General features: G+C 40.3%; 2 protein-coding genes across 14 annotated transcripts in view; both read left to right on the top strand.

Moving 5' to 3' along the window:
• Positions 1–4022: 4022 nt before the first annotated feature.
• osr2 (odd-skipped related transciption factor 2) lies at positions 4023–7344 on the top strand. 2 transcript variants are annotated; one of them, XM_061820103.1, is made up of 4 exons: positions 4023–4226; positions 5686–6379; positions 6599–6698; positions 6922–7344. In XM_061820103.1, exons 2-4 carry the CDS (start codon positions 5724–5726, stop codon positions 7102–7104), a joined length of 939 nt encoding a protein of 312 aa, XP_061676087.1. In that variant the 5' UTR covers positions 4023–4226; positions 5686–5723; the 3' UTR covers positions 7105–7344. The 2 variants fall into 2 exon arrangements, with proteins under 2 accessions (XP_061676087.1, XP_061676089.1); XM_061820105.1 differs by having other exon boundaries at positions 7004–7342.
• A 3126-nt stretch (positions 7345–10470) lies between these two features.
• The window catches only part of LOC133500420 (intermembrane lipid transfer protein VPS13B-like), a 506059-nt gene continuing 491771 nt past the window's right edge, over positions 10471–24758 (top strand). For all 12 annotated transcript variants that reach the window (XR_009794884.1, XR_009794885.1, XM_061819054.1 and 9 more), the window contains exons 1-3: positions 10471–10729; positions 11364–11533; positions 19613–19756. Coding sequence is in view for 10 of the 12 variants with exons in the window: in XM_061819054.1 (XP_061675038.1) it covers positions 11387–11533; positions 19613–19756 (291 nt within the window). In the remaining 2 variants the exon portion in view is untranslated. The remainder of the gene's footprint in view (positions 10730–11363; positions 11534–19612; positions 19757–24758) is intronic.

The raw sequence follows: 24758 nt of genomic DNA, 5'->3' as shown, positions 1-24758 counted from the left end.
ACAGCCTAAGGGGAGCTATTTGCTGACAAATGGGATTCAGTGCTGAACTTCAACAGCATTAAGTGGTGGGTTTTATTGGTTGAACAAGCACGATATGATGGGTTTCTTTGCTATGCCTGTCTGGCAGCACGGATGACATGGCTAGGAGTAAAGGCATTTGGTCACGCAAAGATGGTGGGTGCTGTTTAACACATGGCAGGAGACCAGTGAAGAAAGTGGCAATGGACAGCAGATGCAGAAGAGATCAACAGAACACCCAAGACTGCACATTGCCACTCATGTAACAAACATATTGTTACATTAATGTCTCTCTTTAAGCATCATTCAAAACACGGCAATATTCCCTTTTTAAAGGCATGCGTTTTAACAGAGCTCTTGAATTGTGGTTCACTCGCTTCTTTGTAGCTGCTACCAGTGAAATTGTGGGCTTGTAGTTGGGTTGTTAACCAACAGGAGGCAATCTTGTATAATGCGGTAAAAAACACTGTGACAAGTGGCCCGTCCGCAACGGCAAGATTTACAAACCGCAAACGCAACCGCATTTCAGTACAATTCAGTACAAATAATGAACGTTTTCAAAATTAGATAGATAGATAGATAGATAGATAGATAGATAGATAGATAGATAGATAGATAGATAGATAGATAGATAGATAGATAGATAGATAGATAGATAGATAGATAGATAGATAGATAGATAGATAGATAGATAGATAGATAGATAGATAGATAGATAGATAGATAGATAGATAGATAGATAGATAGATAGATAGATAGATAGATAGATAGATAGAGATAGATAGATAGATAGATAGATAGATAGATAGATAGATAGATAGATAGATAGATAGATAGATAGATAGAAACTTTTAAATGTTAAGTAAAATGATGAGAGAAACTGTGACAGCAAGCAGGGGTCTTTGAGTGAACCAGCGGTGTGTACTGAATGCGTGAATGTGTAGGTGAGGATGCGGGGGCCTTGAAACCACACCAGGTAGGTAAGAGTGACAGCTTTGCCTCCGCATGCACTTGTAGTACGGACCTGACATCCTGTCAGGCAATATGCTTAAAAACCGAGATCCCACACACTCACAAGCAGAAACAAAACCAGGAACTGCACCTTCTGTCAAAAAAAACACAAGTGAGTACAGAACAGTAGCCCTTTCATGAAACTAAACAAAAAATCCATTGTAGACTTGAATATATTCACATATCTGTATTCTGGATGGAAACTGAGGAATAATTAGATGTCATAAAGTGTTTAAAAAAAGAGGGGGGGCATATTTAAATGGCGGGTACATAAATCTTTTGTGTAAACCTGTGAGCGATTTTATAGTCTCTGCCGATAATCTAGTGTATCCCTTTTCTTTTGACAGTCAGAATTAGAAAAAAAAAAGTATGGGCCATTACAGGCGTGTCATCTGTTCTTCTTCTTCTTCTTTCTTTCGGCTTGTCCCTTTCGGGGTCGCCACAGCGTGTCATCTCAGATGAACGCACATATATATTTGGCACAATTTTTACGCCGGATGCCCTTCCTGACGCAACCCTTCTCAGGGAGTGGAGGCCCCAGTGGGATACGTACGAACCCACAACCCCTGGTTTACCAAACCAGTGCTCTAACCACTGAGCTACAGGGCCTCACAGGCGTGTCATCTGTATGGGGCTCTAACACTAAGGCTCGCTAGTAGTCCAAATGATCACAGAGAATGAGGGGAGCTGCTGGGACCCAAGTCAGGGTCAAAAGTCATGGTGTTGAGGTAAACCCTAGCGAAAACAATGTATGCATGTCCAACAAAAAAAAAAAAAAAAAAGAAAGAAATTGGAGAAGCCACAAAATATCAAGATGATCATCTCATTATTAATAATCATGCAGACATAAAACTCAACACTGAAACTTAACTATTTCCCATCTGAGTTGTTTCATTTCAAGAGTGGGAGCAAAATACTTTCCCCGTCTTACATTATTGATTACTACTGTTTCATGAAGGGAAATAAAGACACCACACAAACACTAGCACGGTCAGTGCTGGCATTTTATAATTCATATTTAATTATTTCATAATTGAAATGAATGTAAATTGTTACCATTAACCCAAGTTTATGAGAAACAGTCAAATTAAAAATTGTCATATCTGAGTTTTAGAATATATCTTAAAGCTAATTAATGTATATTGTCCTGCTTTTAAAGGGTTTCATATTTCAAAGAATCAAATTTAAATCTGAAATATTTTTTCAAGGAACTGAATGACAAATTAAATATCTTTCACCCATTCAAACATGTTTAATCTGTTTAACGCGAAACAAGTATATTAACAAATAATTTATGTACAATTAATAGAATGGGCTATTTGATACTCAGTAGAATGGAAACCACAAGCATGTTGTGTGCAGAAATGTGTTGCACATGCTCTGAAGCTTTGCAGTATTTTAGTATTTCACTTGTGCCATGGAAATTGGAAATTCAGTTTGTTCACAAAACAGAGTTCAGTCATATTTTGTTTCACGTGTAACTCAATTTGATATAAATGCAAGAAATATTTAGAAATGATAATGGTCGGTTTAGTATTGTCCTTGACTGACATCTGAAATGGTTGGACAAATCGTTTTTTTTAAATGTCATTCGGTTGGCTAATTTCTGCTCGAAATGTCCGTTTTTTGGCTGTGCTGCAATAGAACACCCCCCTTACTTTCAAATGCCTGAGTGGAAAACGCCTTGTAGTTCTGACAAAACATTGATAGAGGGCGCTGCAGACTCATGGATTTTAGTATAGTTCTAGCGCGCCAATGGCAGCTGCTGCGGACCTTCGGCCAGTGGCTCTGCATTTAAAACGTTCATCGTTCCACAACCACAGCAATTCCAACGCTTTTCTTAGATTGAAAGTAATTAAAATAAATAAACAAATAAATAATAATGCAAATTTTCTGAATTAATCATAGCCTATTGTGTATGTTGTATTTGCATGTTTTTTAAACACTTATTTGTTTATTTTAAATGTTTACTTTATATTATTTAATGTATTTTGAGTATCTAAACTGACTCGGGGAAAAAAGGAAAATCCGGCGTTTTTTTAACGGTTGACGCAGTTTAAAAGAAGATATGCGTGATGCCATTTTCTGTGAATGCGAACCAACTTTTGACGCGATACCCTCACACGTCTTTATAAATGTATTCGAATTGTATCCAAAAACAAAATAAGGGGAATTCATTAATGTTAAATAATGCGGCATGCAGTAGACAGATTTGAACATGGACTCGGAGAAAATAAATATTTTCTTAGTAGGCCTACATTAATTATAGTATTTAATGTGTGCTTTGCTCGTGAATTTTAATTTTGATAAAGCTGCGCGAAACATCTAGAATGCGTTATTCGTTGAAAATAACACCAATTCAAATTTCCCAACTAATTGCATTTTGTGTAATGCGGGATGAAAGTTTGCAGTTAAAAAAAAAACCATTTATTACTAATGCATATGTGTGTGTGTGTGTGTGTGTGTGTGTGTGTGTGTGTGTGTGTGTGTGTGTGTGTGTGTGTGTGTGTGTGTGTGTGTGTGTGTGTGTGTGTGTGTGTGTGTTCGTTTTCTGTTAATATGTGTGACTCCGTCTTCTTTGTCCGAAATGACACGAGCGATTTAATGTGGTCATTTTGCATCATGCCGGGTTTACAACGGTTTGTGGTTTTAAGGAAAATCTCGTGAGGTCGTCAACCATCCAGAAGCATGTCCCGTATTCAAGAAGGTTGATTATGGGATGGAGGGATCCAACTTTGGTCATGTGCACCTCATGTGTACATAAAATGCAGGGCTCCTCGGCCTTGTGGATAGTGTCTCGCATGGGGTACACTATTGAGTTGAACGGGGTGCTTGACTGGCTCTGGAGTTCCAGTTGCTAGCCAAACACAAATAAACAGACGAGGAACATTGGAATTAATGGTAGAGAAAGAGGAGGCGTGTCGGAGGCGGAGAGAGGGAACCCTAAAAAGTGAAGAATCGGTGCGCATGACGCACACTTCCACTCCCCCAGTGCTGCTGCATTGCCTGCCTTCAAAGACCCACTGCAGCTCGGTCACACTCCACGAGTGTGCACAGGTCCGAGGCACCGCACTTGACTGCATGGCTGTGAAACTTTCATGGACTTCGAACTTGGAAAACTTATAGTGGAGCCGCTCGTTTCAGTAGTTACTGTGGATTACTGGCATATCGCAGGATTTTGACAGCTATTTATTGGGGTAAGAGTGTGTTTGGAAGGGCACAATCTGACGTACGTACGTCACTCCAACTTGACTTGTTTTGTTACTGCGTTGTCAGTCCGAGTAGACTACTTGTGCTGCAAATGCGCATACAAGCAGCGCTCGTCATCTTCGCATAACCCAAATTAATCGATCCACAAGGGTGATGGCTGCTTCTTGCTGAGCAATGTGCGGGCAAGACTTCGCTCACTTGTTGCTGATAGTTCGTGCCCCAACAAAAAACACGCGCATTGTGAACATGCTGTTGCTACAGAACGCCAGGAACACGGACTTGCACAAGCTGTCAAAGTGTAAATTAAGTCCAAAGGTTAGGGAGAACATGTTGATCGAAGTAGTGAGTATGCCAGTGGTGGGGGGGAGCGGCTGTACGGTGACTTAAATTGCACCTGTGCAACTTCATATTTAACCCCATCCTGTCTGGTGGTGGGGGGTGGGGGGGCAAATTCAAAGACCTACACTTTCAAAAACATGGGTGGAATAATTCGGGCCTTTAGTCATCTTGTACATACTGTTTGCAAGTTTGCAGTTGGAAGCACTTTCGTGTAGGGGCAATATTAAATTTAGTTTGGGTTTGATTTGCATAGATTTATAAAATGATAGAACAGAATAAAACATAAATTCCTAAAAGCAAAAAAGAGGGAGTCATTTTCTTCTCTGCCTTCAATAGTCATTCTTGCGGTCAGCCATAATAATTTAATATAGCTAGTTCCTTCACTGCTTGCAGCTCACCTGTTTTGTCTTATTTCCTTTCAAATTATTGTAAAGGTCGCTTTTAAATCTTGAAGTGGAAACGGAGAAAAAAACTAAGTTGCTCCCGAAAATTGTTAAACAATTCAGACAAATACTAAACGCCTTTTTAGCAAACCTAATATCATCCTTACAATTAACAAGCAACAATGCACAAAGGCTTGATGTATTTTAACATGACCCATGACTTGTAAAATAATGTTTATATATATATTCTCCAATTTTCCAAATCGCCCCCACAGAAATTGGACTGGAAAACATGATGTCAAATGCAGTTCGTGTTTTCTCATATTGGATGGAGCGTATTGCGTTACTCAAAGAAATTAACAGATAGGCCCTAAATGTAATTTACGTTTGTCGCCATCACTTCAAATAATTGCTGTATATAATGACAACTTTTGGCGAGCTTGTTCCATTAATTCTAAAATGTTGTATTTGTCTTTATTTTAATGGCGCTTGTTCGCACAGTTTTGTGTCCGCTCTATACACAGATGACCTCTTCGCTAGTAGTGAGTGAGAACAAAGTAGATATAATGGGCCTATGTAGAATTATTCCCATTGCCAGGTTCGAGTCCAACATCCAACAAGCATGCATTTGCTGCAATATATCATGAATTCTCTTTTAACCCATGAATTCTGTTTTAACCCAGGCACACGACTAACGACAGACAATGTTTTGTTTTTTTCCAAGGGGTTGTCGGCGCGTCCTGTGCACAAGTGTGAACCGCGATGGGGAGCAAAGCTCTGCACGCTCCGATCCCCTTGCACCCGCCCCTGCAGCTCACTAACTACTCCTTCCTGCAAGCCGTCAACACGTTCCCAGCTGACCAACTGCAGGGACTGTACGGCCTGAGCGCGGTGCACACCATGCACATGAACCACTGGACTCTTGGCTACCCGCACATCCAAGGACTGAGATCGACTATCACAGAAATGGCAGCCGCCCAGGGCTTGATGGACCCCAGGATTCCATTCCCGGCTCTACCCTTCACCGCCGCCGCGCAGCTTTTCCACCCAAAACAAGCTTCAGTCACGCATGGCGTGCCCTCTCTTATGCACAAGGACAGGCCGAGGTTCGACTTCGCCAATCTGGCCCTGGCCGCGACGCAGGAGGACCCGCCGAAGGCTGCGGATTTGGCCAAGCTGGCGTCAGGACTTGGGGGAACCATAACTGAGCTGAACAAGCTGTCCCCGGACAGAAAACCCACGAGGGGCAGGCTCCCGTCCAAGACTAAAAAGGAATTTATTTGCAAGTTCTGCGGCAGGCATTTCACCAAGTCCTACAATCTCCTCATCCACGAAAGGACCCACACGGACGAGCGGCCCTATACCTGTGATATTTGCCACAAGGCCTTCAGAAGACAGGACCACCTCAGAGACCACAGGTACTTACCACATTACTTATGCCGTAATAACAACGGCATGAAGTCGCTTTAAGATCGCAGCTGTCTCTTTCTGCGCGCCTCGCTTTTTACAGATTACAAATAGCCACTTTTGTGATAGGACGATTGTTTTTTTTTTTTTTTTTTAACGGATATTCGCTTCGTTGCACCCACGCATTTTTGCCTCACGGCGCACCTATAATTGTCGTTTCTGTTTTGCAGATACATCCACTCAAAGGAAAAGCCATTCAAATGTCAAGAGTGTGGCAAGGGATTTTGCCAGTCTCGAACTCTAGCGGTCCATAAAACCTTGCACATGCAGGTGAGATGCCAATATCACGAACATATGTCATGTATATGTCGCTTTCTTAGCTTACGAGCATTAATTCACATATGATGCACAGTCAACTCCATGCATTTGTGGGGATGTCATGGAAATCTAGCCTTGCAAAATTCGCATGAGTTCTCATTTTGGAAAGATATTCATGATCAAAGTTCTGTATCATTGAGAGGAATAATCCTTTGCTTGCTTTAAATCTAAACAGGAGTCTCCCCACAAATGCTCCACATGCGGAAGAACCTTTAATCAAAGAAGTAACCTGAAAACTCACCTTCTCACCCATACAGACATCAAGCCCTACAGCTGTGGCCGCTGCGGAAAGGTGTTTCGGCGCAACTGTGACTTGCGACGGCACAGTTTGACGCACAGCCCACATCAGGACTTCTAGGTCTGGACAGAAATAAGCAAAAACAAACAGGAACCCCAAATACAAATAAACAATGAAAGAAATGGAAACGAGACAAGAAGTCAGCAAATTTTGTGCATGGACAGTATCCAAACGTGGACACTACAAAACACATTACTTGATTGCACAGCATGTGGGACACCATGTAAATATCAAGATCGTGTACAAAAGAAAAACTGTATTTTCTGGCATTCATGATAAAGTTGTTGTAAAAAAAAATGTTTTGAATTGTATTTTAGAAATAAATATTGCCATTACATTAACTTGTGTGCTTTTATTTGTATATAACCTCAATATTCACATGAACCTAACGTGCTCATCAATTTTATAGTTTATACTTTCCAACTGCAACAGTGCGGCGGACCAGGTGGACCTGTAAAGTAGTCAAACATTTATGCTAAATAAAAAAAAAAAAAAACACTTAAAGAACTTGGATCATGTACGAAGCCAGACGGTATTTACTAATTAATTCTCATATTAAAATCACACAAGCATCTCAACATTTATTTTCATTGACATGATGTAATTGATCACTACAATATCAGCCGTATGACATTTTCATTGACCTATCAAGCAGGGAAATTGAAGACGCGGGGCACTCGTGGATCATTAAAAACATTTGTTAGTCACTTCATCACGACGGTATCGTGATGGCAAATACAATTTCGAGATGTCGAACGACACAGAACAAGAACGGGAATTCAAACACGACAAAAGGTGCAGTCGTTTTCTTGTGGAAACACATGGTTGCAGTTAGGCTGCAGTTAGATTGATTTAAAATACAAGAAAAGAAAATACGTCATTTTATATATTTTGTATATAGCTATGAGAAGAAAGAACATTTGGGATTTCGATTAAAGATCGTATTCGGGCTGTGTGCAGAATGTTTTGATTGATACAACTAACCTTTGACTAGCAGCATCTTGAATATTAACCCACAACATTGTCGGACAGAGGATCATCATCATCATCATCATCATCATCATCAACACGTCAACATTTTTATAATATCCCCCTATGCATCTTTCTTTAGTTGGCTTCGAGGCCTGTGTGTTGCTTCATAACTCCAAGAACCACAGAAAAAAATGATCAAAAGCTGCTTTTCAACGCACATTGGAAACAGGTGCTTGAATCATACCACATTTACACTTAGAGGTTTTAAAGACTGGAAAAAAGAAACAACGGATGTTTTTTTTTTAAATAAGGGTCCCTTAAATGGGAAACCACCGAGTTAACTGCTCCTATCTATCTATCTATCTATCTATCTATCTATCTATCTATCTATCTATCTATCTATCTATCTATCTATCTATCTATCTATCTATCTATCTATCTATCTATCTATCTATCTATCTATCTATCTATCTATCTATCTATCTATCTATCTATCTATCTATCTATCTATCTATCTATCTATCTATCTATCTATCTATCTATCTATCTATCTATCTATCTATCTATCTATTCATGCCGGCATGGGTAGAATCTCCAACAATGTCGTAGAGATGCGTTAATAGATGTGCTTTTTAAAATAATAATGAGAATTATATCTAAAAAATAAAAAAGATAAAGTTATTGTTAATATTATATATTCTTGAAATGACAGAAAAGGACTTCTGTCTTGTAAATAAAGAATCTTCAAATGGATGAAATAATTTAGAAGGCATTATTCAACATTTCGTCATGTTTTTCTGGCTGGACATCTTACAAAGCAAATGCTCACAAGGGCTTACAGTCTGTCTTTCGTGTTCGGATTCATCATTTAAACGCTATTTGTAGAAAGTAATTATTTTAATGTTTACTGAAGGTTATTATGATGATTGTTATTGTTATTATTATTATTATTATTATTTTTTTGCTGAACCACATTGTGTCCGACACGTTTGTCTCAATGTGACTTCACAATAGTCCTCTACGCGTTGGTCAAGGTACACAAATACATGAAGAAAAATGTAAATGTTTAATTTTAAAATATGTGAATAATTTAATGATAACATATGGTGGTGACTTTCACCCTTTTTATTTTGCTCATTTTTTTTTAACCTTTCCTAGGCAAAGACAGTTTGGTCAGGCATGGAACTGCCAACAGTCGCAAAACTCTACTGCTATATGTTTGTGCCGTTCATGCTTTTGATAGATCATGCTCTCAAATTAGAATTAAATATTGCATATACAAGAAGGGACGGCTCACCCATGTGAACAATAATAGCTACAACTTAATAAACCATATGTCAACAGCTATAGACTATATTAACAAATGATTCGAGACCTGTTTACATCGTCAGTTAGAAAGCTTTTTTTTTTCTAAATTTTCGATTTTTTTTCCATGGCTCCAAATTAAAATGATGTAGCTTTAAAAAGGGTTTCAACGTCGTGTATGCTACACACACATGCACAACACACCAGTTCAATTCATACGCTGATAAAGTAATTTCTATAAAGTGACTCAAAAAGTCCTTTCACATATCTCTAAAATAATACAGTCGGTGCCGGATCATTGTTTGTACAAATAGTGATCAATCAAGCAAAGATAATAATTGCTGAACGAGTCATATACGCAATTGTGAAAAACCGACTCTTCTTCCAAATTCACTTTTCGGCTGGTTTAAAATGGGAAAAAGTGAAATATTCACAAAGGCCGTAAAATTCTTCGCTGCGTTAAGTTTGACAACATTCTGACAGCAATAAATACATAAATAATAAATAGATTAAAACCATCTTCCATGAGAATACGTAGCTATAACCTACATAGACACACGCATATTAATTAGCATTATTAAAACCAGAATCCATACACCGACAGAAACTGTATGGTGGTCTTTGGTATACAATAAGAAAGAAAGTACACATTGACGTTTAAGATGAGGTTGACCCACAGATGTTGCACACAACAACTGAGTGTAAAATAATATTGAGTCAAGAAAAATGCCTGCAGACTGGACAGAGGTGCGCATATTCTGTGCGTGACCTCCTTACTCCCCACCCTGGGTCGTTAGATGTATATGGTTGTAATATAGTCAGATTGTAAAATACCAATCTGAATCTATAAGGTACGATTACGCCTCCCTTCTCGAATAGTAAATTATTAGTAAATACACAATACCGGATGCAGACCCGTTGCTGAGACAAAGTATAGTTTGGTCTAAATGGCGTCTGGTTCCCCAATAATTTGCTTGGTAGATTAGACGCCATTCGTTTCTAAATGGTAACTCACTATTTGGCGTAGGGAAAGTACAGTACGTATTACGAGAAACCATTCCGATTTAGCACCTGCCGTGAACATTGACGCTCACATTTACCAGTGTACATAAAGGCAACACCAGACGTGGCGGAAGTCGTAAGCTTGTTTACTGATGACGTTGCCTGTGGACCGGTGGGGACTGTGGCGAGGCGTTTGAAAATGCAATGAAATCGTCACTTTAAATGCAAGTTAAATCACTCGATAATCCACGATAGAGTCGCGAGAGAGATTTTTTTTTATTGTAACGCATATTTAACCTTTTGGATTCAATGAAACAAACTTAGGAGGACTTCTTTGAAGGAGTTAGCTTAGCGGCGTTGGATGTTTTCAACGATGACAGCTCGTAGCCAGGCTAAATACAACTAAGTAAGTTTTCTCTACTCTACGTAGCATTTTAAAACAAAATGTCCCATTACACGTGTGTGCACTAGTCAAGCACTAGCAAATTTTGTGTAGGTCATTCACGATAGACGTATGTACAAAAAGTGAAGGTAGGTCAGCAAGCGTTAGCAAGCAGGCTAACTGATAATTCCGTCATTAAAAAAGAAAAGATCAAATTATGTCTTGACTCCCTCATACGCAAATTAGAACTTAAGCCTCTCTTTTGTCTAAATATCCTTCCTAACATACACGCAGCCCTAGCCACTGGACTAATGTATAAAGATTGATGAAGCTTTAGTTCATCTTGTGAATGTCCTGTACTTAAGTGTTCTTTACCATGAATGCTTATAGACCCTTGATAGAGTACAGTGACATTGAACAAAATTTTGTATTTACCTCGGTAGATTTTAATCATGCATAAGTACCTTTTTTCAGTCATCATTACTGACGATAATACTGTAGTTACTTAAGAACCTATATGTTGAATACACAACTCTGCCTTTGGGATTAAATTGTGAGTAATTAGGATCTGGCCAGACAAAACTTTTGGGGAAAAACAAAACAAAACAAAACCAAAACAAAACGTGACCTTCAATCGGAGTGCATTTTTTTTAAACAGCTGGCTTACAGAAGTGGGACACAATGTTGGAGTCCTATGTCACTCCGCTCCTGATGAGCTATGTGAACAAGTACATCAAGAATCTGAAGCCAACTGACTTGCAGCTGTCTCTCTGGGGAGGGGATGTCGTGCTCAGCAAGTTGGACCTGAAGCTGGATGTCCTAGAACAGGTACTTTCTGTAGTATGTAACCTGAACTGTCTTGAGGTTTTTGTTATTTAAAGGCTAGATTTATTGCCATGGTTGGTGTTTTATTGGGATCCTTGTAAAGTGAAAATACGTCTTGTAAATTTGGCACACCACTCAAAAGAGTGTAAACACAATCATGTTAAATTTGAATAATTAAAAAAACAATTGCCAAGAATATAAAACAAGGCTTCAAAATGATGAAAAGCCAAGCTCTTGTCTCTGGTCTCAGATGTTGTGGGTATGGTTGCTGAATGCGCTGAAATCATGACCCATTTAACTCTCAATCAAATACGTCTGGCAAATACTAAACTACTATGACCTCAAAAATGTCAAGTCTTTCTTTTGCTGACGCATCACTACATGTGTGAACTGGGAAACTATATCCGCTTCATTTTTTTGTATTTTACCCCCTTCCTTGCCCTTCCACATTTTTCACTGTGACATGGGTGTGCTCATAGCTGAAAAGAAGTCATGTTAGTGTGAAGACCTGGTCCACATGCTGGGTTTCATGGCAGATTTTTTTTTTTCCCAACTTTCTCTGGGTGATAGGCGTACACCCACGGTAAACAACAAGGCTCAATACAGTAGCCACGCCAGTGGAATATCCAAAGGTAAACTGCATTTTTGTGTTGTAGACCTAGTTATTTAGTATGGGTGTAATGATTCATTTTGGCAACAAACTGATTCACATCACAATTTATGGTTGTGGATTCTATTCAAGGGCAATACTTGTTCATCTAAAAGGATCCGATCTGTAACAATTCAGCTTTTAGAAATTGATTCAGTATTTTTTTTTTGCCAAAAATTCAACCATTATATGAAATAAATACCAGGATACTGGACAGTGCAGGTGAAATTTTCAAAATTCCTTTTGTTCCTTGTAAGGGCATCAGCTAAAATGATCGGAAAAATTGAAGACACCATAACCAATCATTATCCATCCATCCATTTTCTGAGTCGCTTATCCTCACAAGGGTCATGGGAATCTTGGAGCCTATGCCAGCTGTTAATGGGCAGAAGGTGGGATATACCCTGAACCGGTTGCCAGACAATCGCAGCGCACACAGAGACAGACAACAGTTGCACTAACAATCACACTTAATGGCAATTTTGAGTGTCCAATAAATATTGCCTGTTTTTGGTATGCGGGAGCAAAGCTGAGTGCCCGGAGAAAACCTAAGCAGGCATGGGGCGACATGCAAACGCCAAACATGCGGGGCCGGGATCGAACCCAGGTCCTCAGAAGAGTGAGGCCAATGCTTTACAGCTGTTCCACCGTGCCTCCACCAATCGTTATGGTGATAATAATGGGAAATTAATTTTCACTTAATTTGAATAAAATACAACTAGCATCTGTTCAGTTTGGATTAACAGTAGGTTTATCTGCTACTTCTGATGTTTTTCAACATATAAATAAACATTTTTTATTGTAATTGAACACATAACGCTCAAATGTTCTAATTATATTTTTTACTACCCACTCACTAGTTACAATGTGTGTACTTCCATCGCTCTGAGAAGCTCGTGATGTTCAACTTATTGTTTGTCATGAGTGTAACACCTGACAGCATTGATTTATCCATTTTCCAAGTCGCTTATCCTCACAAGGGTCGTGGGAGTGCTGGAGCCTATCTCAGCTAATTTCGGGCGAAAGGCAGACTACACCCTGAACTGGTTGCCAGTGAATCCCAGGGGACACATCGACACCGTCACTGAGCAGGATCGATCACACGCTTTCTACACCAAAGTCAGACGGCATCAGTGACTCGCACTCGACAACAGTGGTTCACAAAGTGTAATACATGTATTTCTAGTGATACGTGTGCTCACTCTCGTGACATGCAACAATGACTAAATTAAATGCTTAGACCAAGGGTGTCAAACTAAATGATGGCTTATATACTTTATGACTTGTAAACAAAACCTTCATTATTGCTTTCTATGTTTTCGTACAGTCTAAAATAGTACCAGCCCAACATCATGATTAATCACAAAACATCCATATATTTTCTTAGTTGCTTATCCTCACAAGGGTCACGGGGAGTGCTGGAGCCTATCCCAACTGTCAAAGGGCAGGAGGCGGGGTACACCCTGAACTGGTTCCCAGGCAATCGCAGGGCACATTGAGACAAATAGCTGCACTCACAATCACACCTAGGGGCAATTTAGAATGTCCAATTAATGTTGCATGTTTTTGCGATGTGGGAGAAAAACGGAGTGGCCGGAGAAAACCCACGCAGGCATAGAAAGAATATGCAAACGCCACGTAGGTGGGTCCGAGATTGAACCCGGGACCTCAGAACTGTGAGGCGAACGCTTTACCAGCTGATCCACCATGCCGCCTAATCACAAAACATTTGTTTTTAATTCTTTGGAAAAAGACCACACAATGCCTCAATTATTCACATAAGTATATCATAGAACACAGAACAAAATCAGGGTTTCATTTCTCTGGCAGAAATACTTATTAAAAAGAATGTAATCCTGTTCCCTAAACAAGTGCAGGAAGAGCGTATTCTGTCATAATACTGGATAACAACTTGGTTGCGCCCGAGCAGGTGTTTGTTCAACACCATCCACCATAAATGTAAGGTCCTGCATCCATCCTGCGGAATGAAAGATAACAGTGGTTTGCTCTTTTCTTCCTTGACTTGTCCAATTTATTCTTGTAAATCAAAGAAACTCCTAAGCACAGCACCTCGGGTTAACCTCGTTACCTCAGTGTGGTATGGCAGCCCATGGATGTGTTCTTTCTCTCTGAGAATGCTATCAAACTGACGGTGATTCATGCTTCTGGATTGGATTAGATTACCAGTTATGATGATGACCTTCATGACGTTTTCCATCTTTAATGACTTGCAATGCAAAGCCTCCTGATGCAAAATACAATGAAAAGTCCAAAAGTCACATACTCCATTTGCAGATTGCCCTTTTTCTTTGAAGTTTGTCAAAACACCTGCTTTTTTTCCCGATCATTGAGAGTGCTGTAGCTCAGTGGTTAGAGCACTATAAACCAGGGGTTGTGGGTTCGTATCCCACTGGGGCCTCCACTCCCTGAGAAGGGTTGCGTCAGGAAGGGCATCCGGCGTAAAAATTGTGCCAAACATATGTGCGTTCATCTGAGATGACACGCTGTGGCGACCCCGAAAGGGACAAGCCGAAAGAAAACTTAGTTTATTGAGAGTGCATCATCTGTAGCCAGCCTGACAGCGCAGGACCAGCGCTATGATCAGTACGGTGAAATTACGAGATGCTGTCGTTGTAGCTTTCTTTGGTACCCTCTCCAAGAACTCTCCGGTTACGATCAATGTGTCATCAACTCCGTCGATTAAAATGGCCAATCGTGCAACATCTGTAATGTTCGTGCTTTCATCATTTGCAACTGATAATGCAAGAAATGATTTTACTTTTTGGTGTAACTACCCCTCCAAATCCACTGAAAAATTGTCCTGTCTCCAAATGTGTTTCTCCTCAAGCCCATATTTGCAAAAGCCTGGCGTCTTTCAGGGCACACTATCTCCGCTGCCCTCAACATGCAGGTTTTTACAAATTCAGCCTCATTTAATGGTTGTGGTTGTGAAGCCACTGCGATTTCATTAGCAATGAGGTAGCGAGCCTTCGCAGCATTGTCACTGATGTCTCTGCCGTGAGTAAACACCGACTGCTGTATCTCAGACCTGCCAAAAGTTCATTCACCTTCTTTCTTCTCCGTTGTCCTTGAAAGTTGTCATATTTGTCGGCATGAAGATTCAAATAGCGGCGACGAAGATTAGATTATTTTCAGGACTGCAAAATGCTCTGAATAAATCGGAGCATAACCATTTTTCATTGAACACGCTTTACTCTGCGTCCACTTTTTTTTTTTTGATGGATATATTGGGGTAATGAGGGTGCCAAAGTACACGTTAAAAGTACCATAAAATATTGTAATAAATAGCCCGTGCCGTATACAAAGCAGCTCATCCACACTGTGTGCTTGACCTACTTACTTTGCCCTGGTATAGAACTTGTGCACGTGATGTTACCATTTTCACGGCGCCATATTGCCGGTCAAAAAGAGGTGCTTGACAGTGTGTGGGACATTGAATCGTAGCAGAATATTCACAATGCCCGAGACTTGTTGTGCTGTTGGTTGTTAAAACAGACAAGACAGCTATTCAAACAGGTCATTCTATAGAATACCAGCTGAAAAGACCAGAAAAGACAGGGAGACGTCTCCAACGTACATGGGAGCGCGTTACGGCCACACATTGAAATTCGATAAACTTTTTTTTTTTTTTACTATTCATTGTTCTCAAATATGTCAAATGCGTATTTAAAAAAACAAAGAAAATAAACCGTTGGTCACAGTGATGTTTACGTAGGTTAACGTGTGGCTGCAATACACTTTCGTGTATGGGTGCTGAAGCATATCCCAGCGGTTTAATTTCTTTTTTTAAATACGCATTGGACTCATTTGAGAACAATGCATATTTAAAAAAAAATGTCTGTCACGGAGAGGTTTACCGAAGTTTAACGTGTGGCCGCAACACGCTTCGTGTACTGAGGAGCCAACTCGCTGTAAAACCAGGAGTCATTTATTTAAATATTGGTATTTGTATTGAAAAAAACTGAGTGGCTCCATCACTATATGACATTTATTCTTGATTGAGGACAGATCCAGCAACAGAGTATTTGTATGCCTCCAGACATTTCTACGCTTTCAAACTCTTCCGTGTAAATCTCGATGACTTACTCACCAGATACATGTGTCTATCCAGTTGTCCAATACATGCGCAAAGCAGGTTAACAGTCTAATTTACTTATCGGTGAAAACATTGACTTCGGCATTAAATATGGGTCCTCTATGCCAAGTGTCTCTGATTTTTCCACGTACCTTCATTTATTATCATCTTGTAAATGTTTAACGGTATCGGACAAAACTCTGGGCATTGTGCTATAAGATGTATTTTCGTGTCGTCTCCAACTGATTTATCAGTGAAGAATGGTTTGACCGGCACTTCGGACCAGTGACGTGAGCTCTATAAATGGTTTACTTGCTGAACACAATTGTTACTGTGCCATCCAGTGGACGTAATCAGAACAGCAGTTGCTTCTATTGAAAAATTCCAGCTCATTTTTGTGTCCCATGTCCATTCCGTCAATTTATACTTTTCAAAATAATCTGGCGGGCCGGATGCTGCCATACATTTGACACCCCTGGTTTAGATTGTGCCATTTGTTACAGTGTCTTGAACTTTTTAAGTACAGTTGTTTAACTTTTAGGCACAATATACTTGCATAAGATTTTTTTTATAACTGTTTTAAAAGACATTTCTTTCAGTACAATGTTTATTAAACTTTTATGCCTAATACATTTTAACGGACCAAAGACAATAAGGGAAAGAGGATTGGGGTAGAGGAGGATGGCCGAGGCCAGCCTGGCTGGTGAGCTGCCAGCAGGACAGGAAAAGAGAAAGAAACACTTCCCCAAAAAGCAAGCGTGAGAAAAGAGAGGAATGAAGTTTAAATACCCCAAGGGCGTCTCCAAAAGGAGGACCGAGCAACTTGGGAAAAGACCATATTCATCTGGCTGGATAGAATTTAAACTACGAAGATTTTAAAATAATCATAAAGGAAAATATTCAAGTGTTGTTTCTCTCACAGAATAATTTTTTAAAAAACTTTGGTCATAGCAGATCGGTTGATTACTGTTCAAAATCACATTTCGTGCTGCTTTAAGTAAAAAGTAAGCCAATCAATTCCGTAACTCTCATGGTTGCTCGAGAAAAGTTGAAAAAGCTCAAACTTGAGACACTGACACAGACATCAAGGCATACATTTTGGATATTTCTGCAGAGTTTATGACACATTAAAACAGATTTCATTTTCACTTAATAAATATCACAGGCGAGTTTGCATTTGCAGTTCCTCTCAACGCCCGTGTGTCGCCCTTGTCCTGGAAATGATTCCTATTTCTTGCCAAGTGGTCCGCTAGCACCTCTGGGGACCTTTAATACTTGGGAATTCAGTGTTCGAGCGTAGCTACTATTTAGGTTAATGTCTATTTGATGTCTCATCATCATTCTCTAAGTGCTTGTCTCACATCAGGGCCGCTTGGAAGAATGCAGTTTATCAAGGTAGGGAAGGTTCTGGCAACTAGGTCAGAGTCACTACAAAGGATACCCTTGGCGGACTCCACCCCTCACCGGAAACAAGTCTGACTTACTGCCATTTTTGCCAGTGATGCGGACCAAACTCTGAGACCAGTTCCACAGGGTACCCCATACTCCTGAACCACTCACCCACAGAACTCCCTAAGGGAAACAGTCAAAGGCCTTTTCCATGTCCAGAAAACACACGTAGACTGGTTGGGCAAACTCCCGTTCAGCCTCCAGAACCCTGCCGGGGGTGTAGTCTTGGTCCACCATTCCACGGTCAGGATGGAAACCACTCTGCTCCTCTTGAATCTGAGATTTAATTTCCGGATGGACCCTGATCCCCCTGTAGTTATAACACATCCTTCAATCTCCCTTCTTAAAAAGGTAGACCACCATCCCAGTCTTTCAATCTATACGCACTGTCCCCAATGTCCACCCGATTTTGAAGAAGTATATCAACTAGGACAGGAACACAACATCCAGAGATTTTAGGGAGTTAGGGTTATCGAATCTCATCCACCACTTGGGCCTTGCCAACAAAGTGCTTTTTAACTACCTCAGTGATTTCAATTCCAGAGATAGGAGAGCCCACCTCCTAGATCCCAGACTTTGCTTCCTCTTGGAGATGTTGGTGGAATTGACAGTATTCTTTCCACCGAATCGAGGTCAGCAGCGCTGCATCCCCACTATACACAGTATGGATGGTGCGCTCCTTCCTCCTCCTACACATGGGATGGTTGACTATAATTTCCTCAAAGCCATCCAGAAGATGTTTTCCATGGCCTCATCGAACTCCTCCTATGCCGTAGTTTTTGCCTCAGTGTCCACCAAAGCTGTGTTCTGCTTAGCCAGCCACTACCCATCAGGTGCCCAAGGAGTTGAAACTCCTTCTTATAGGGAATTTTGTCAGACATTGCCAGCAGAACCTAACCCTACAATGGATTTTGGCCTGGTAGACTGGACCGGCATCTTCCCCACGTCAGACCCAACTCACCCCCAGGTGTTGATCAGTTGAAAGCTTCACTCCTCTTTTCATCCGAGTGTCCCAAGACATGGCTGTAAGTCTGATGACACAACCACAAAGTCAATCATCATAACTGCAACCACAGGTGTTGTGGTGCCAAGTGCATGTATGCTTGAATGAATATGCTCCCATATGCTTGAATATGTGTTTGTTATGGAGAATCTGTCATGAGCACAGAAGTCCAGTAACAGAACATGGTTCGGGTTCTGACGCTCTGAAAGGGTGGGGAGTGTTCTTCCCAACCACATCCTTCCAGTTCTCACTGTCATTGCCCACATGATCATTGATGTGTTGCAGCAAAATGATAGAAATAAAATTAAAAATGTGTACTCAATATAATAATGTGCCAATATTATATATAATACGCTGGTGACCGAGCTCACGGCTCCACCGTTCCAGCTTAGCTGGCTCACTGAGAAGTGAGCTCACGGCGTCATTCTGCCCGAAGAACCATCCGAATATTCAACATTATTTACAGCCACAGGTTGAAATCTGTATGGAAGTATTCGTCCGTCTTCCCGATCAAGCAATAGTGCTATTTCTTTATCAGATGAGGATAAATCTGAGAAATCAGTGCTGGGCATAATGGTGTCCCATGTTATCGAGCCTTTAGTGCGGCACCTCATACGTCACATCCGCGCACATAGGTCATGTGACTCGCCAAAATGGCGGCGCCCCTGAAAATTTATAATTGTCGATAAACACCATTAAATGAGAGAGGATTATCATTACATTGTCGAGATACGGTATATGACCTATTGGACACATTGTTGATCCAAACCACCGGAATTTCCCTTCAATTAGTGTGTTATTCAACCTTTACAAAAACCTTTTCAAAGTAGATGTTTTTGTTTTTACGAACCATTGTTTCTGTTTTATTTTATTTTTCCTGTGTAGGAATTGAAGCTTCCTTTTACATTCCTGAGTGGTCATATCCATGAGCTGCGTATTCACGTACCCTGGACTAAGCTGGGTTCTGAGCCTGTCGTCATCACCATCAACACCATGGAGTGCATCCTAAAGTTGAGGGATGGAGACCAGGTTTGTTCACAATTTGTGGTTCACACGTCTACCTCTGAGATCTGAAGGTTCAAGTCTTGACTCCTGCCTTCTTGTGTGTAGTTCACATACAAGTCATTTTCCATGTCTTTGTATGAGTTTTCTGTGGGTACTCTCTCCTCGTCCCACATTCCAAGAACATTCATGTTTTTTTTCCCATTTCTTTTATATGTTTTAAGGCTGAAAAACCCCCAACCATGCACTTCATAAACTTTTCGCAGACGGGCATTAACATTTTCTCACATCTCTCATTTAAACACTCTCAAAGTTCATGTCTTTGTAGATTAAAAAAAGTACACTACTGTATTCTAGAATGAAACCAAAGATCAAAACCTATTTTGGGCTGAAAGATTTATTTTAGAAATAAATATCTAAATGTCCCTCTGTCCATTTTTTTCTGCTTTATCCAGGACTTAGTGTAGACATTTTCCTATAAAAAGAAAAAATATGGTAGCTTTTAGAAATAAAAAATTGTAATTTTAATGATGGCGAAACAACAAAGTGTCCCATTCTTGTGCAGTTCTTGCTGAAGTTCATTGGCCATTGTTGTCGAGTGATCAAGTGTCAACCCATCCTCCTCATCGTTTTCAACACTCGTGTCCTCTTCTTCTTCTTCATTATTGCTTACTGGCTTTTTCATCGCTGCCAGGTTTTCATCAGTCAGTGACATTTTGAGATTGTCTGGGAGAAAACTTTTAAACCACTAAACCGCCACACTGCTAGCATCAAACAATTATTCAAATAAAGCAGAACACATTCTTTACCTTCTAAAGTCCCTTAGCCAATCGGGAAACAGAACACAATGAAGATTTTCCTTTAGCGAATCAGAATACAGAATACAATGCCCATCCATACTCTGTAAAAAAAAAATAAAAAAAAAAATAAATAAATAAAGCCTACTACACTAAAAATTTAGACACACCCCAAAAAATATGTAACAGCAAGGCCACATAAAGTCAACCGCCTTGTAGCGAGGAAATGCTATATTTGCAATTATTATTAAATGTTAAATGTCTTCTGGTAAGGAGAGAATGATTAGCCGAAATAAAACTGAATATATTTGCGTGAATGAGAGGGGCAGAGGAGGAAGCGTGGGGCTACAGGGAGAAGAGATAGCACGGGTGGACAACTTTGAATATTTAGGGTCAACAATCCAGAGCAATGGTGAGTGTGGTAAGGAAGTGAAAAAAATGTGTCCAAGCAGGTTGGAACAGCTGGCGGAAGGTGTCTGGTGTGTTATGTGACAGAAGAGTCTCTGTAGGATGAAGGGCAAAGTTTATAAAACAGTGGTGAGGCTGGCCGTGATGTACAGATTAGAGACGGTGGCACTGAAGAAACAACAGGAAGCAGAACTGGAGGTAGCAGAAAGGAAGTTCTCGTTCGGAGTGAGCAGGTTGGATAGGATTGAAAATGAACTCATTCGAGGGACAGTCAAAGTTGGATGTTTTGGAGACAAGGTGAGAGAGAGCAGACTTCGATGGTTTGGACATGTTCAGAGGCGAGAGAGTGAGTATATTGGTAGAAGGGTTCTGAGAATGGAGCTGCCAGGGAAAAGAGCGAGAGGAATACCAAAGAGAAGGTTGATGGATGTTGTGAAGGAGGACATGAGGACAGTGGGTGTTAGAGAGGAGAATGCAGGAATAAGGCTACGATGGAAAAAGTTGACACGTTGTGTCGACCCCAAACGGGACAAGCCGAAAGGAAAAGAAGTTGTATCCTCCATTTTAAAAAATCCACTCCTATTGGGGACATTTACAAAATGTAAAATGGTAACAATTCTGAAATATGGCTTCCTTAAACTTTTAGTTATCCATATTCAATTCATAAAATCAGTCCTCTGAAATATCAAAAGAAAAATTTGTTTGACGAAATTATGTGCTTTTGTGTCAGAAGAGAAGCATTTCATTGTAAGTTTTAAGAATGTTGACTTTTGTGTTTTTTTTTATTTTTGCTGGAATGTCATACCTTCGCCATTCAAGCAAATTAGAAAGATGCAATTGGAGGCCTGTAACGTCTTTTTGGAAAGTTGCCGTTTTAAGGCCCAATGGTACAAGAAGAAATGCATTTATTGGGAAGTCAATTTCAGGTAATTACATAGACTGTGGCAAAAAGATTTGTAACACATGAGCTTGAGCTGCTCATAATTAACGGTAAATATCAAATAGTGCCGTTGGCTACTGCTCGTTGAATCAGGTTTCTAGAAAGAAGCAAGTTGAAACTTGCTTTTTGTTTCCATACAGCAGGGGTGCCCAGACTTTTTTACCCCAATATCTACTTTTCGTGATACAGGTGCATATAAGTATTTGAACACCTGCGAAAACTAATGTTAATAGTTGGTACAATAGCCTTTGTTTGCAATTACAGAAGTCAAACGTTTCCTGTAGTCCACCAGGTTTGCACACACTGCAGGAGGGATTTTGGCTCATTCCTCCACACAGATCTTCTCTAGATCAGACACTTTTCTGGGCTGTGGCTGAGAAACATGGAGTTTCAGCTCCCTCCAAAGGTTTTCTATTGGGTTTAGGTCTGGAGACTGGCTAGGCCTCGCCAGAATCTTGATATGCTTCTTACGGAGCCACTCTTTGGTTTTCCGGGCTGTGTGCTTCAGGTCATTGTCATGTTGAAAGACCCAGCCACGACCCATCTTCATTGCTCTTACTGAGGGAAAGAGGTTGTTCCCCAAAATCTCACGATACATAGCCACGGTCATCCTCTCCTTAATACAATGCAGTCGTCCTGTCCCATATGCAGAAAAACACCCCCAAAGCATGATGCTTCCACCCCCATGCTGCAGTAGGGATGGTGTTCTTGTGATGGAACTCATCATTCGTTTTCCTCCAAACAGGGTGAGTGGAATTATGACCAAAAAGTTTAATTTCGGTCTGACCACAGAACGTTCTCCCATGACTCCTCTGTATCATCCAAATTGTCATTGGCAAACTTAAGATGGGCCATGACATGTGCTGGTTTAGGCAGGGGAACCCTCCGTGCCAATCATGATTTCAAACCATGACGTCTTAGTGTATTACCAAGAGTCACCTTGGAAAGGGTGGTCCCAGCTCTTTTAAGGTCATTGACCAATTCGTGTCATGTAGTCCTGGTCTGATTCCTCACCTTTCTAAAGATTGTTGAGACCCCTTGAGATGATATCTTGCACGGGCTTCACTCCGATTGAGATTGACTGTCATGTTTAGCTTGTTCCATTTTCTAATGATTGCTCCAACAGTGCACCTTTTTTCACCAAGCTGCTCGGCAATTTCTCCGTAGGCCTTTCCAGCCGTCTGGAGTTGTACAATTATGTCTCTGGTATCTTTGGACAGCTTTTCAGTCTTGGCCATGTTACAAGCTTGAGTCTTACTGATTGTATGGGGTGGACAGGTGTCTTTATGCAGCTAACGACCTCACACATGTGCATCTGATTCAGGATAATAAATGGAGTGGAGGTGGACTTTTAAAGGCAGACTAACAGGTCTTTGAGTGTCAGAATTCTAGCTGACAGACAGGTATTCCAATATTTATTTGCAGCTGTATCACACAAATAAATCATTAAAAAAATCCTACATTTGTGATTTCTGGATTTTTCTTTTTAGATTATCTCTGTCACAGTGGACATGCACCTACGATGAAAATTTCAGACCCCTCCATGATTTCTAAGTGGGAGAACTTGCAATTTAGCAGGGTGTTCAAATACTTAACTCTTCAACAATGGTCAAGCCAAAAACTAAATTCTTATTAACCAGACTTTTTAACTGTCCATGTTGTATTTGCTTTACTGTTTATCTAGATTACACAATGAGTTGGTGAGGGATTCTATATGTCCTTTTAATTTTGAAATCACATTTTATTTCAATGTATTTATTGTCCTTGTAGTTTTTGCCTAGTCCTAGTGGATACAGAGACAGCAGAAGTATGGAACAAGTCAGTTATATATTGTATGTGGGTTTGCTCTCACAGTTAGTGAATGTAAATTCTGACCAAAAACTGATAAAAACATCCATTCATCTTTGAAAATATGGCCTACTTCAGAGGAATTGGGCAATTTAGTGTAGGTCCATGCATCAATTTTTCCAAGCCACTTATCCTCACAAAGGTTGCTGGAGCACTGGGGCCTATCCCAGGTAGCTTTGGGTGAAAGGCTGATTACACCCTGAACTGGTCGCCAGTCAGTCGCATGGCACATATCAACACAATCACTGAGCGGGAATTGATTTTTCAAAAGTTGTGTTGTGTCTATCGACAAAACAATGTAATCATCACACAGTCATACTAATTTCGAGCATATACTGTATATAAATGTGCTAAGGCGCGCAAGAGGAGTGACAACGAAGTTACATCAAATAGAATGCAGCTAAGTAGTTTTAACTACTGTTGTTTGATACTGCCAATTTTCTTTCTGATCTGATACTCGTAAACAGGTAAAAGTCAAATCGGTATTTAAAATCTTAGTTTTATAAGGAATACAAGACAGCTGAATAATTGAGTGAAAATTACTATTTTGGCGAACTGTGTGACTAAATATGAAATAGCCAGTGAATATATGATCAAATAAATGAATTCCACAATAATTGTGTTGCCTTTTAAAATACTCATGTAACAGTGGAAGCCTTGTGAAATATAATGATTGGTATATTTTAGTTATTTTTCTGTCCATCTTTTCAGGGATGTATTTTTGTCCAGTTTCACCATAACTTTTTTTTATTGTAACTGCTGTTATTATTATTATTATTGTTGGTGGTGGTATTGTTTGAGGGTCATGTATTTTGGCTACTTAGACCTCTATAGAATGCAGCCCTATGGGGGCACAAACCAGTGCAATCTGTAGGCCGGTCCCAAGCCCGGATGAATGCAGAGGGTTGCGTCAGGAAGGGCATCCGGCGTAAAAACTGTGCCAAACAAATATGAGCGTTCATCTAAAGAATCCCATACCGGATCGGTAGTGGCCCGGGTTAACAACGCCCGCCCCCGGCACTGCTAACCTGCAGGG

Source organism: Syngnathoides biaculeatus, chromosome 5 (assembly GCF_019802595.1).
Source record: "Syngnathoides biaculeatus isolate LvHL_M chromosome 5, ASM1980259v1, whole genome shotgun sequence".
In the NCBI taxonomy this organism is placed as follows: Eukaryota; Metazoa; Chordata; class Actinopteri; order Syngnathiformes; family Syngnathidae; genus Syngnathoides; species Syngnathoides biaculeatus.
Note: the sequence above shows the minus strand (reverse complement) of the source record. Positions and strands in the feature narration are given on the sequence as shown.